General features: G+C 32.6%; 1 protein-coding gene across 1 annotated transcript in view; it reads right to left on the bottom strand.

The window, feature by feature from the left end:
* Positions 1 to 801: 801 nt before the first annotated feature.
* Positions 802 to 15,066, bottom strand: part of AHR (aryl hydrocarbon receptor) — a 47,671-nt gene continuing 33,406 nt past the window's right edge. Inside the window, exons 7-11 of the mRNA XM_030822184.1 lie at positions 12,356 to 12,558; positions 11,470 to 11,579; positions 10,658 to 10,799; positions 6,758 to 8,006; positions 802 to 4,052 (exon numbers count right to left, since the gene is read on the bottom strand). Coding sequence (XP_030678044.1) covers positions 3,909 to 4,052; positions 6,758 to 8,006; positions 10,658 to 10,799; positions 11,470 to 11,579; positions 12,356 to 12,558 — 1,848 coding nt within the window. The 3' untranslated portion in view covers positions 802 to 3,908. The remainder of the gene's footprint in view (positions 4,053 to 6,757; positions 8,007 to 10,657; positions 10,800 to 11,469; positions 11,580 to 12,355; positions 12,559 to 15,066) is intronic.

The raw sequence follows: 15,066 nt of genomic DNA, 5'->3' as shown, positions 1-15,066 counted from the left end.
GCCAACATCCCTGGGTCGGTGTTTGGTAGAGCTGGTAAAATTGGACAAGCTAGAGTCATTCATGGTGACAGAAATCACCTAAGTGCAAGCAGAGATGCACTCAGGTTATCTGGATTTTTACTTGATTTTTTTCAGATCAAACACTTAAAACTAAATATTTTATGTAATTCTTAAAGACTCAGGATTAGTCTAAAATGTTCAGAATTAAGTATGATGCTAACTTATGATATGCTAGTCGAGAAAAATGCCTAATTGTAAAGAACAAATATATAACTAATAGAAAAATAACTGTCACAAGAATGAAAACATTTTCTCAGGAATTTTTCTTCAATCAATTCTAATTGCAGAATTTTTCATGAATGTTCAACAGTTATGAATTTAAGGCCAAAGGCTTCTGTATCATTTATACTTATTAAACAGAAATACTAAGTTTGGGCAATGGTTTTTCTAAACTAAGCACAAAATACGCCTAACAAGGGTTATTTCGAATTTCTTCAGAAATATTCTTAAAATATTAAAACAGGATTTTGGATTTTAATCTAAGATACACTACTACACTGATAACACAGGGCTTTAAAAAAGTTCATTTCAGAAGCATTTTAATTTATGAAGCTACTGAGAGTGTTTTTTATATCCAGATAAAGGTCAAACACTGGGGGGCAAAATTGTATAAGAAGTTTATGAATTACTGACTTAACATACCCCTAAGTATTGTAGATTGCCCTCATCTAACATAGTTATAATACTATAGTATAAATAATTTCCTTTACGTGGACCAGAAAGAATTTACATTAAAACATATTATTCATATTTGTCATTTTATTATATATTATTGTATACAACTTTGATAATAAGGATATTATAAATCATACTTTAAGCAAAAATCTATGCATGATATATGTAAGCAGTAACATTTTGAAGAAAAAAGCCATGAAAGCATTTACCTAAAATTTAGTAACATCGAAAAACACTAGTTTGTGCATAGTAATGATTGAAAGCTTCATAATACACTAGAATACTGGTAAGTCTTCAGGTATTGTAAGAAAAATCCCGTATAGGAAAAGACTAAATTAGACACATCCATATCCTTAGATGTGCACATCATCTAGAAATAAATCCCACAATGTAGCAGTGCACTAAGTATCCTTTGTTTGGCACTTAACAATACAGACAAACGTGTATTTGGTTTAATGTGATTTTATTATTCTTAGATACATTTTAGTTATTTTATATAGATAAAAATATACAATATTGCTTTTCAAACTTTTAATTTTATAACTGTATAACTGATTGTCATCATATTCATGATTAAAAAGCCTATTTTCCACTAAACAATTTATCCAGTAACATGTGGAAGAGAGTAACAAAAATGGTTTATATAAGACTTATAATAAAAGGTTTAAATGTAAAAATAGAGTATTAATCTAGACCACTGGTCTAAATCCTTAGATACCTCATGCTGGAAACAAATTATGAAATGTTTCAGACAAATTTTTTTCAACACTTAAATTGATTCTACAGGTTTAAAGTTTTGACTGAAAATACAGAGAACTGAGAGATATTTTGTCCAAAGCCATTTTTATATACATTAATTTACTAAAAAAAGTAAAAGAAAAAAATTTTTTTTTTTTTTTTTGGAGATGGAGTCTCAGTCTATTGCCAGGCTGGATTGCAGTGGGGCGATCTCGGCTCTGCAACCTCCGCTTCACGGGTTCAGGCTATTCTCCTGCCTCAGCCTCCTGAGTAGCTAGGACTACAGGCTCACGCCACCATGCCCAGCTAATTTCTGTATTTCTAGTAGAGACGGGGTTTCACCACGTTGGTCAGGATGGTCTCCATTTCTTGACCTCGTGATCCACCCTCCTCGCCCTCCCCAAGTGCTGGGATTACAGGCGTGAGCCACTGCACCCCGCCGAAAATTGTATTTTAATACATCTCAGTTTGGGATTCCATCAGATTTTAAAATAATACATGCAAAATGTGTCTAAGCTCTTCAGCTCTCATATCTAAAGAAAAGAAGAGCTGAGTGCAGTGGCTCACGCCTGTAATCCCAGCACTTTGGGAGGCTGAGGTGGGAGGCTCACCTGAGGTCAGGAGTTTGAGACCAGTCTGGCCAACATGGTGAAACCCCGTTTCTACTAAAAATACAAAAATTAGCTGGGCGTGGTGGTACATGCCTGTAATCCCAGCAACTCGGGAGGCTGAGGCAAGAGAATCACTTGAACCCAGGAGGTAGAGGTTGCAGTGAGCCAAGATTGTGCCACTGCACTCCAGTCTGGGCGGCAGAGTGAGACTCTGTCTCAAAAAAAAAAAAAAAAAAAAAAAAAAGAAGAAGAAGAAAAGAAGAATAAAAGATGGTGTCATTTTTTCTTTTAAGCCCTGTTAGGGCAGTAAAGTTGGTAGGGTGATTAATCTGCCTTTTGGTAATGAAGATCAGTATACCATTAAAAACAACCTAAAGTTTGAAGGTAAACGAACTATGTGTTGGCTTTTTTTTTTAATACCAACTTTGAGCAGTTGGATTAATTACTTGATTTCTTAGAAAGACACATTGATAAAGTATGTAAAGCCTCAACAAATTATTTAAGTGCATATATAAGGTATGGACCTTTTAAAATGAAAAACTGCAAATATCTTACAAATAATTTTGTTCATTATATCTATACGATGCACCATTCAATTCACTCATTACAATACTTTGCACCAAACCTTGCTATCTGCAATCTTAACACTCCTCAAATATGAGAAAAACACAGTTTCCACTGTTCTAAGAAGCGAAATTTATAAAGTCAACACAATATATTATCAAGGATTAAAGGTCTAAAACAGTTTTTAAAGACAATTTATACACATTGAAATGGGTGCTTTGCTTAATTAAAAAGCTAGAAATAAAGCTTCTTGCAATTTAATAAACATGGTTGCAGTTAACAGCAGATTTTTCACATTGCAAGATTCAACAATCATCATGGAGATTTCAATAAAGGTACAGAGTGGTATATTCTTCTGAAAACACTGTTGAGGAATTTAAGTGCTATTGTCTTAATATTTTTATAATAATTAAGAAATAATTTGGAAAGACATTTTACTTTTAAATTTTTTCAACATAAGGCACATAGCAACATTTATAGTCTAGAAACAACTAAATTATGTAATAAATAATTATTTTTTCAATCATTATTTGCCCTTTACCTGAAGAAAGTAGGTAAGTAGTAGAGTTAAAACATGCCTGAATTAATGAAAATGGTTGGATTTAGGAAACACAAATAATATTTGTGTGCAGAAAGATATTAATTTAAAAAAGAAAAAGAATACTTTATATAAAATATACATCCTAGAGTGTTATAGGTAGAAAAAAATGTGAGGCACTTAGATGAAACAGTGAAGGAGGAAAGCACTGAGATTATCTTTTTATAAAAAGCACCAAACCATTCATTTTAACATCCGAAATAAAAGCAGAGGTTAACATGATAGGAAAAACTAGTTTAGCTCTGTAACTTTGTATTTGGGGAACTAATAAGAATCCAGTAGTTCAAAACTCAAAGTATTTTATTTTTACTCTGACAGAAATAATTCAAATAGAGAATATTTTCTAATTTAAAAGAGTCTTAGTTTCCCTGATAAAGTTTTGTATATTTTGTGGTGCTCAGAATAATGTGAAATGTAGACAGTATCTCACTACTCTGTGGCAGCACCCTTTCTATCTTGACTATAGTGTATGTATTTTGATACCATTTTTAAACTCCCTTTTCTAAAAGCAAAAATTAAAATTTGGTTTGGAATAATTGTGAATAGCATGCATCAATGCCTCCATGTGAACTTGCTGACGTCCAACAGTGACAGTTTTATTATTCCATAATCCTCAACAAACTAATTTAATCCAAAAACCAGGGTCAAAATTGGGCTTGGAATTACAGGAATCCACTGGATGTCAAATCAGGAAAAGGTCTGGCTTCTGACGGATGATGAAGTGGCTGAAGATGTGTGGTAGTCTGAGTGTTATTTATGTTATTTAATTCAGCTGGATATGTTTCATTTAAAACTCCATTCTGAAACTGAAAACAAAAATGGTGATGCAACTTATTGGAATAGATCTTCCAAGTATCTTAAGCCATTAAATAACATATTAACATGTATTTTTAAAATCTTACCCTTGAGAGTTGTAAACTTCAAATTCTTTAACTGTTGCTAAATTTTAAATCTTTCACACAGTGAAGACATACTGAGGATATATTATGTATTAGTTGCATTTATAACCTGTTTTTCCATTAATTTGACAGGAAATTTTGAACATAGTACAGATGAGTGATGCAGCTGTCTCATTTCAGATTGCCTTTGGGTCAGGTAGGAATTGATGGGTCAAACAGCACAAGTCACGAATTACAGTTAAATATTCTCTGTCATACGTAGGTTTGCTTTGACCAGGTTTCAAGTTATAGGTGTCAGTGAATTGATTATATTCAGTAATCTTACATTGGAATGCAAAACTTTTCCAAAAAAGGCAGCTTCTGATTTTCTAAATGTTTGTAAATATTCCTAAAATATTACACCACAGGTATGATTTTCTTAACCGATTTCTTATTCATAATATACTTTTAATTAATGAATACTACTGAAAGCATAGTTCTAATTACAGAATCAAGTTACCAAAAGAAAATGCTCTGTCTTGTTTTCTTACTCTGCAATGAATCTGGTTTCTATAACTGCTAGTAGAAAAACGAAAAATAAAAAGGAAGGACATGAAGATGTATAGCTCTGTAGAGTTTTATAGATTATAGAGCCTTTATATTTTAGTCAGTGGACATTCTGGAAACTTTAAAACAGATTAAAATCATATCCTTAATTGCTTCAAATAAAATCTACCTTTGTAGAGCCTACATAACTGGCTTCAGTAATCAAAATGTTAATTACTTCACAGATCCTCCAAAACATATATAAAATCTATAGTAAAAATCATATAACCTGTATCTTCAATGAATGGCAACACTGTAAATTCTTTAAATAAAAAGTTAGTATTACCTGCCCGGATAATGGTGAGTTTTAAATGATTTTTTCTCATTACTCATAACCCAATTCATGTCAGCCATTCTCTTTAAACACACTGTACAGAGCAGTGTCATCCAACAGAAATATAATGTGAGCCACATACAGAACTTAAATTTTTGGCTACAGTAGATTAAATAAAATACATTTCTAAAGTTAATTTTACGTGTTTCTTTTTACTTTTGTAATGCGGCTACTGAAAAAACTAATCATTTCAACATGAAATCAATAGTAAAAGATGAGATATTTTACATTCTTTTTTCAAGCCAAGTCTTCAAAATCCAAAAATCCAATGTGTATTTCACACAGCACATCTCGATTTGGACTAGCCACATTTCAAGTGCTGAACAGCTACTCAGTGGCTCAATATTGAGTGTCTTAGCTCAATAACATGTACTCTGGAGCATATGTAGGTCTATAGAATTATTTGGTTATTTACAAAGAAGCAAGAAAAAGTAGTGAGGGGAAAACACTGCAAAGAACTTATGTGATACTCATGCAACTCCTTATTCAAAATATAATTTTACAGAATTAACTTCTGTACAATTTGCTTTACTCAAGAGTAAAATATACTTTCATAGCAATTTTGTGAGACAGACTATAACTGAATATTATTCAATTTTAATATAACTGAAGGATGTAAGGAATGAGAATAAGAAAAATTTTCACCATCCTTTTCTATTAAAAAGCTCATATACGATTAGACAAGCAAGATGTATGAAAAAGCCAGAAAATACAATTAAAGATAAAGCTTCAGGTCATACTTTTAATTATTATACTCTTAATACAGAATAAACAGGGGTCAAGGAGCTTAATTTTAGTCAAGATATTCTTTAAAACTAAACTTAAATATACTTTAAAATGAACTAAATATTTTCTAATGGAAAAAGCATAAATGCAAACATGATGTATTCCTGAGTGGCCAGAGACAGCAGTTACTGACATTATGTTAACTTTTTTTTTTTAAGTGATCATTTTTAGATTTAAAGTGTGCTCACTGCCAGACGGATTCTGATGACACATTTAAACAACAAAAATGCATTATCAAGCTTGATTTCCATGACAGAAAGCCAGCTGAGTTACCTCTTTTAAGAAAGCCAGAAAAGAAAGCCATTCTACCTTAAAGGATGAAATGAGGATAGGGGAGGTAATGTGGAGGAATAGCTAGAGAACATGGAGGTGCCTAGGACTGAATTCCAGGGATATAATTAATCTAGGGTTTCAGAGGCATTGTAAGAAAGCACACTTAAATTTGAGTTTAACTCAATTTCAAACATATATAAAAAAATAGAGCTTTGAAGAAATTATTCTTAAAAATTGCAATACATTTTTTAAAGTTTGAATTTTTAAATAGCCATATAATTTTTAAAGAATCCAGAAAGAATAAACCAAATTATCTATTTTAAATATAATACTTCTAAAAACTAATTTCACCTAGTAATTTAGGTCATCTTATATTAAGGACACATTCATGTTGCTTCATTCCTTGATATCGTTCTCCCTCATGAATCAGGTGAATGATATATTAGTAACATACTGGAAAAAGTACAGGCTTGTAAAAAAAAAAAAAAAGGGTAGTCACAGATATAATAAAAAATGCTGCCTCCATGAATGCTATAGATAATAGATTAAAATCAGCTGACATAAAAAATGTGTAACATGTCTATAAGGTAAAAAGAATCACTGAAAGATTTATTCAGTTTGATAACACCCTTACCTTGTTTAAAAATGCCTGTTGGCCTGGCAGTACTGGATTGTACTGTATCTGACCCACATGGGTGTGCTGAGGTTCTGGCTGGCACTGATACATCGACACGGCCCCAGCATAACATGTCTGAGGAGTTATTATGGCTGACTGTGGATTTAATCCATGCTTTTGGTTTTCAGGAACTTGTAAACAAGTGACAAAATCTTCTAAACTAGAAGTAGTGGGGTATGGGGATGGTTCAAAACTCCCCATAGGATAGTCCAGCTCTGTACATTTGGAATGTTGTAGTAATACAGGCTGATTACAGGAAATAAAGTTCTGTGTATAAGGCATAGAATCCATTTCAGATTTGTAGGGGAACTCTTGATTGATCCCATGTAAGTCTGAAAAGACATTATATTGTTGTGGGTCTTGCCGTGGACAATTGAAAGGCACGAATTGGTTAGAGTTCCAATTTTCAAACATGCCATTAACTTGCATGTGCTTCATTTTCTGACACAGCTGTTGCTGTGGTTCCACTACTACTTGCTTTTGGTGATGCTGTTGTTGCTGTTGCTGTTCTAGCTGTAGGTGTTCCTGTACCATACAGCTTGAGTTCAGAGCCAAGGACTGTTGCTGTTGATAATCTGAAGGTATGAAGGGAGACTTACTTAAAGAATCTTGGACATATGTCAGGATTTCATCCGTTAAGTCAATGTCTCTGAAGTCAACCTCACCAGAAAAATCATTTCTGAAAAACTTTTCATTCTGCATGTGTTTGATGTCTTCAAAATCAATGCCTAGGTTTTTCATTATGCTGTACAAGTCACTGTTTTTACTATCTTGAAAGGGCCCTGGGTGACCTCCAGCAAATGAGTTCACATCCTGAGGCTGGTCAATTTGCTCATGTTTCAGGATGGTATCATTTCCCATCGGTGCAGTATTATCTTGCCAATGTCTGCATTCATTCATAGATTCATTAAAAAAATTGTTTTCAAAAGGTGCAGTACTTGAAGTACTTGAAGCAGGATAGAGATAAATAGACTCATCTTGTTGCATCATGGCAGCCAGGAGGGAACTGGGATTGAGAGAATCCTTGTTTAGAGTTGATGTGGTAGCAGAGTCTTTTCCACTAGTGCCATTTTTAGTCCTTAGTGGTAAGGGATCCATTATGGCAGGAAAAGGGTTGGTTGCCTCATACAACACAGCTTCTCCAGTGGTAAACATAAAAGGCAACTTCATATTTCGTTTTCGCAAATGCTCTGTTCCTTCCTCATCTCTAAAATTGTGTACAAAAAAGTCTTAGAAAAAATTCTATCAAACATTTTAAAATAAAAATAATTAAAAAAAGAAAAACATAAAGCAAAATACATTGTAATTGAATTCAGAAAGGGACATATGTTATTTTCACCTCAATTATTCTCCTGACTGGTGCTATAAAATTGTTTTTCAGACAAGCATATTTAAATGATTTAATTTTTAAAAAATAACTTAGTTAATTCCATGGTCAGGTTACATCCCTACCTGACACCCTGCAAAAAAAGAAAAATAATAAATTTGTGTGGAATAAAGATCTACACATAAAAACAGACTATGAGAATTTAGGGGCCAGGCATGGTGGTGCATGCCTGTAATTGCAGCACTTTGGGAGGCTGATGTGTGCAGATTGCTTGAGCCCAGGATTTTGAGACAGACCTGGGCAACATGGCAAGACCCCCACCTCTACAAAAAAAATAAAAATTAGCTGGGCGTGGTGGCACATGCCTACAGTCTCAGCTACTCTGGAGTCTGAGGCAGGAGGACTGCCTGAGCCTGGAGGTTAAGGCTTCAGTGAGCCACATTTGTGCCACTGCATTCCAGCCTAGGTGATAGAGTAAGATCCTGTCTCAAAAATAATAATAATAATAATAATAATAATAATAATAATAAAAAAATAAAAAATTAGGAATTAGTTAAGAATCTGAAACAACTAACCTCTCTAATAAAACCCAGAAGCTATAAAGACAAAGATTGGCATAATAATATGAAAATTACTTAATATTAAAGTATTTGTATTTTTGCAATAGAATTCTTAAAGAAAATATTCATAACATATGTAATGTATTTATAATTTAATATACTTATAAAATTTCATATCCATAATAAAGAGCACCAATAGAGTCTAAGACAGGCAAACAACTCAATAGAAAAACAGGGAAATGATACAAATGTAATTTATAAAAGAAAAATGTCATAGAAAGATGTAAAAAGTTGCCCCCCTTCAGTAATAAATAAATGAAAATAAAATGTCTTAGTAACTAACAGAAGCACACAAAATATCAACAAATGTATACAAATATGAACACAATTAACAAACTAGACTTCTGATATATAAAAATAACAACATACTCCCAAACGACAGAACATGTATTCTTCATAGGATTACATGGGATATTTTGCCAACCTAGACCATGTATTAGATCATAAAATAAGTCACCACAAATTTCAAAAAAACTGAAATCCATTCAGAGAATATTTTCTGACTACAATGGAATTAAGCTAAAAGTCAATCACAAAAAGGCAACTAGAAAAATCCCCAAACACCAAAAAGTACAGTAACATTGTATTTCTAAATAATTCATGAATAAAAATAAAATTAGCCAGCATTTTCAATTAAATAATAAAAATAAGATAGCAAAAGATGAGGGTTGTAATGTTGTACTTAAAGGGAAACCGATATATATGTTCAAGTATATATTTTTTAAAAGTTGCAAAAAATGATAAATTATACCCAAAGAAAGTAGAAGGAAGAAAATAATAATGAGCAGACATAATTAAAATTGAAAACAAATGTATAAAATAGAAAAAAAATCAATAAACCAAAAGTTAGATCCTAATAAAGACTAATAAAATCTAATTTAAAAAAGTGCCTTCTAGAAACGTCAAGGGAGAAGGGACAAATTTGTAGAGGTACACGCATACCCATGCACTCATATACATATGGTACACACATACTCACGTACTTCCATGGGTACTTATACACATAGATACATTCACTGTGTTCATGGGTTCAAAGATTCAGTATTAAAAAGATGTTAATTCTCCCCAAATGATCTACAGTTTCAAGGTAATTGCACTTAAAATCTCAACAGATTTTCTGACAACTGCTTTCTAAAATGTATATGGAATTATAAAGGGCAAAGAAGAACCAAGGCAATCTTGAAGGAGAACAAAAAAGGCAAAACAAACAAAATGAAGACACACTCTGACATAGAAATTTACAATAAAGATAGAATAACTAAGACAGTGTAATGCTAGACAAAATAGACAACTGCACTAATGGAGCTATTAATAGAACAACACAATCCAGACAGAGAACCACAGACAAAATCCCCTGATCAAAATACAGTGCAGCGGGGAAACAATGACCTTCTCGGTAAATCACCTTTTCAATGTTACTGGTCAATTGGGTATACATATAAGGGCTGGGGGGAATCAATCCTTACCTCAAGCCACAGACAAAAATCAATTCTCCAGAGTGGGAGGAAACATTTGCAATACAAATATTTGATAAAGGACTCATCTGCAGCATATGTAAGAGACTCTTAAAATCACTGTTGGGTTTAGAGAACATATTCTAAATAAAGCATTGTTATATTTTTCTTTTATTTGACCAATGACACTAGCTTTTCATGTGTCTTTCATATGCCCAGGATAAAACCCTAGAGTTTTATTACTCTTTCTATGGCTCTGCACACGTAGCTGCTCAATCAAGTTCGTCAATTCTATCTTCTCAATGTCTCTCACCTGTGCTCTTCTTTCTAGACGCATTACTTAAACTTTTCAATTTTTATTTACAGACTAAATTCTGCTTGAATTATTTTTATGCTTTCACATAAGAGGACTTATGAAAACAAAACTGTTAAAACAGGAAACATTATTTGTGCTTACGTTAGTGGTCTCTGAGTTGCAATGATATAATCTGGTCTTCCATTTTTATAAAGCAGGCGTGCATTAGACTGGACCCACGTCCATCGATTGTTTTTTGTAAGAAGCCGGAAAACTATCATGCCACTTTCTCCAGTCTTAATCACTAAAATAAAATTAAAAAATTAAATTATCAAACCCCAAATCAATATATTAAAGATTATTCCTAAAACAAAGCTCTTGTGACATAGTTCTGGATGTATTTCCTTTATCCCCAAAGACAATAAATTTTAAACAAAAAATAATAAAAGGCATGGAAATGGTTTTTCAGAGTTTTTTTCCATTTCAGACTAAATTTATTATTTTAAATGTTAAAGGGAAGATGATGTACCAGAGAATTCTAGTAACACAGGAAAGTATAGAGAGAACATAAATTGGGAAAAAAAAGATTAAAAAATTATTTTCATTTTAAATAGGGAATATTTTCCTACAGCCTAATACTTTATAATTTTAAACTAGAATTATTAACATTATTATTGTTACAATATTAACATAGATTTATGAATTGATAACGATGTAATTAAAAAATTCCCAAGCAAAACTTCATGGGCCAAAATGGTCATTTTTAAATAACTAAACAACAATATTTCTACATGGCAGGTGTAGACAAGTTAATGAACAAAGAGTGTAACCCTGGTTAGTCATAATGATATGTTACTAAGTAGAAGTTTATCCATATACTTTACTTAAACATTTTACATTACGTAAGAATTTGAAACATGTACAGTAGTATACGCCATTTTTTTCTGACATGTTCATAAGGAACTACAACTTACTTCGGATATGGGACTCAGCACAATAAAGCATATCAGCTGCATGAAGAAACTGATATCCTGATCCTCTCGTGCACAGCTCTGCTTCAGTATATCCTAAAACAATTTTTCCTCTGTTTAAAATTAAAAAAAGCTAAAATAAGAATGAATTAAGATTTAACATAAATGAAATAACCAAGATAAATTCATTGGTTTTACGCTAGTTTCTGCAATATGTTTTAGTTCACATTTAGAATTTCACATAAGTAGATGTGAAATTAAACACATCTATGTAAACTGCTCTTCTTTGCTTATGATTGCAAATTTCAGTTTCAGCCTATTTTCTTTTCCTGAATAAATCCATGGAAATTAGTACGCTAAAAATGAATCTAATAGAGCAGATGTATGGGTAACAGAACATCTTTAATAAAAATCTGGAATGTTTTTATAACCTATTTTTAGGGAAGAAGGTTTTTCTAATTACCTCTCTGCATTCCCACATTGGAAAGGAGAAAAGCACTGATATGTTTGATATGATATAAATGCTTAATATCAGACTCTTGCTCACAACTTTCTGAAAGTTACTAAAACTTCTGGGGCTAGAAATCAAATAACATTTGTGCCATTTAAAAATGTAAAACAAACCAACATAAATGTCGTCAGAAGAACAAACCTTACTAATATATAAGAACATCATCATTTGAGATAAGTATTGCAAAAAATTAAAAAGATGATTTGTGAGCCTGATTAAATTATTTTACTGTAAAAGGCTACACTGGCAGAATATAAGATAATAGCCAATCTAATAATAAACAATATTACATACAGTCTACACTGTATGTTTTACATGCTAAGAGAGACTTACTGAAACATAACGTACATCCAATAAAAGTGAAAAAGTCTCACTTACTTGGCATCACAACCAATAGGTGTGAAGTCTAGTTTGTGTTTGGTTCTAAAGATAAAATTTTTGGTCCGGATTTCAAGTATGGATGGTGGCTGAAGTGGAGTAGCTATCGCAAACAAAGCCAACTGAGGTGGAAGTATTGATCCATCTTTCCCTTTCTTTTTCTGTCCATGAAGATACTTTAACCTCCCTTGGAAATTCATTGCCTTAAAAAAGCAATAACAAAAAAAAAAGTTCATTAAAATTAACAATATAAAATAGTGTCTTTTTAAAAGGCTCCATTATGGCTGCCTCTAGGGTTCTTGATAATTCCATAAATATTCCTGAAGCTGAGAACTGTTAGTTTCTTTCATTCCTCTCTCCACGGGACGCCCATTAAATCTATCTCAAAGAGTAATATGAAAAATATTCTGAAGGGATAAGTGAACCACTCCTTGTTCCTAACGGTCATAACATGAAAACCTGTATCATTTTCCAAGCTTGCCATTACCCTATCATCTTCACCTCACACAGCTCCTTGCACACCAGGCAATCAATATTCCTGAATAGTGATAAAGTCCTAAAGTAAACATTCATTTTCAAGCATACATGAACTGTATCACAGCTCATAGCATGCTGCATAGTTCATAATCTTTTCTATAGAGGCAAAATATAATTTTATTAAGACACTAAAATGAATCATTATGAAAACATATAAAGAATGCAGAGCCCTACTGAGTAAAGATATGGAAGAAATTTAGAAGACAGGGAAAACAAAGGCAACTTAAACATGAACATGATATATTTAATTGCTTAAAACAATATCAACCAGTCCAAGGGATGGTTCTGACATCAAAATAATAGCAGCATAAGGAGGAAAAGACCCTCCTGCACACAGATATTCCACCTCAGACATACACTCACATGTCATTTAACAAAAGGGGCACGTTCTGTGAAATGTGTCCTTAGGCAATTTCGTTATCCTGTGAACATCAGAGGGTAGGTACACAAACCTAGATGGTATAGCTTACTACGCATCTAAGCTATACAGTATAGCCTTTTGTTCCTAGGCTACAAACCTGTACAGCATGCTATCGTACTGAATACTTTAAGCAATTGTAACATGATGGTAAGTATTTGTGTATCTAAACATAGAAAATATACAGTAAAAATAAAGAATAAAAGACAAAAAATGGTATACCTGTATAAGAGCACTTATTGTAAACAAGGTAGGCAGGACTGAAAGTTGCTTTGGTTTAGTGAGTGAGTGGTGAGTGAATGTGAAGGCCTGAGACATTACTGTACACTACTATAGAGTTTATAAACACTATACACTTAGGCTACGCTGAATTTATAAAAAATATTTTCCTTTTGGCCAGGTGCGGTGGCTCATGCCTGTAATCCCAGCACAGCTTACTGTAACTTTTTTACTTTATAAACTTTTACATTTTTAACTTTTGACTCTTTTGTAATAACACTTAAACACAGCGTACAGCCATACAAAAACATTTTCTTTCTTTATATCCTTATTCTATAAGCTTTCTTCTATTTTTTAATTTTTAACTTTTTTTACTTTTTAAACTTTTTTTGTTAAAAACTAAGACACAAACCCACACATTAGCTTAGGTCTGTACAGGGTGAGGATCATTAATGATCCTATCTTCCACCTCTACATCTTGTCCCACTGGAAGGTCTGCGGGGGCAATAACATGCGTGGAGCTGTCATCTCCTGTGATAACAATGCCTTCTTCTGGAATATTTCCTGAAGGACCTGCCTGAGCCTGTTTTACAGTTAACCTTATTCTAAAATAATGATTAAAATAAAATAATTAAAAGTATAATAAATTTTTAAAAAAGTAAAATAATGATTAGTAGTAAATACATAGTGATTTTTTTTTATTTTCAAGTATTATGTAACATATATAATTGTATGTGCTATACTTTTTATATGACTGGCAACACAGGTTTGCTTCCATCAGCATCACCATCAACATGTGAGCAATGCTATGACATCATTAGGTGATAGGGATTTTTTGGCTCCATTATGATCTCATGGGACTACCATCATATACATGGTCTGTTACTGACCAAAGCATCATTATGCAGCACATGACTCTACATACTAATTGTTCATGAGCAGTAATACTGGGAAAACTATCTCAAAGCACAATTCTAATTCTGGGTCAGCAAAATCCTCTTCAGAAATAAACACATAAACAAAAATCATTGCTTGGTAATGTTAATTTAAGATTTGATTATCTGTTTCAAATTCCTTGTTATTCACAAAAAGAATATACAATATACTTTTATTCTCTTCTCCTGTACTTGGTGACATAAGCTAAGGATACAATGAGATAACAGACAAGTCCACTCTGAGGAATCCTAAGCTGCTCCCTACAGTCAACTCCTATGTAGGTGTTCAGACTTTGTAACAAGAAAACAGCGTCTCCTATCAAACGATGATTCCACAATCATGAATATACAATCGTTTTTCTATGTGACAGTTATTTGAAACATATGGAAAGGCCATAATTTTTCTGTCTAGCAGGCATTCAATCCCAAGATGGTAAGCATCCTCCTATTAAAAAAGGGCTACATAATTCTCTCATACCTTAAAAATCCTAAAATAGTCAAAATACAAGGCTTCATGTGATTTCACTCAATCTTTGCTACTATATCCTAAAGAACAGTTTTCCGAGTTATAGAAGATCGTCAAAATCAGAAATAATTACTTT

The sequence above is a fragment of the Nomascus leucogenys genome, chromosome 11 (assembly GCF_006542625.1).
Source record: "Nomascus leucogenys isolate Asia chromosome 11, Asia_NLE_v1, whole genome shotgun sequence".
NCBI lineage: Eukaryota > Metazoa > Chordata > Mammalia > Primates > Hylobatidae > Nomascus > Nomascus leucogenys.
Note: the sequence above shows the minus strand (reverse complement) of the source record. Positions and strands in the feature narration are given on the sequence as shown.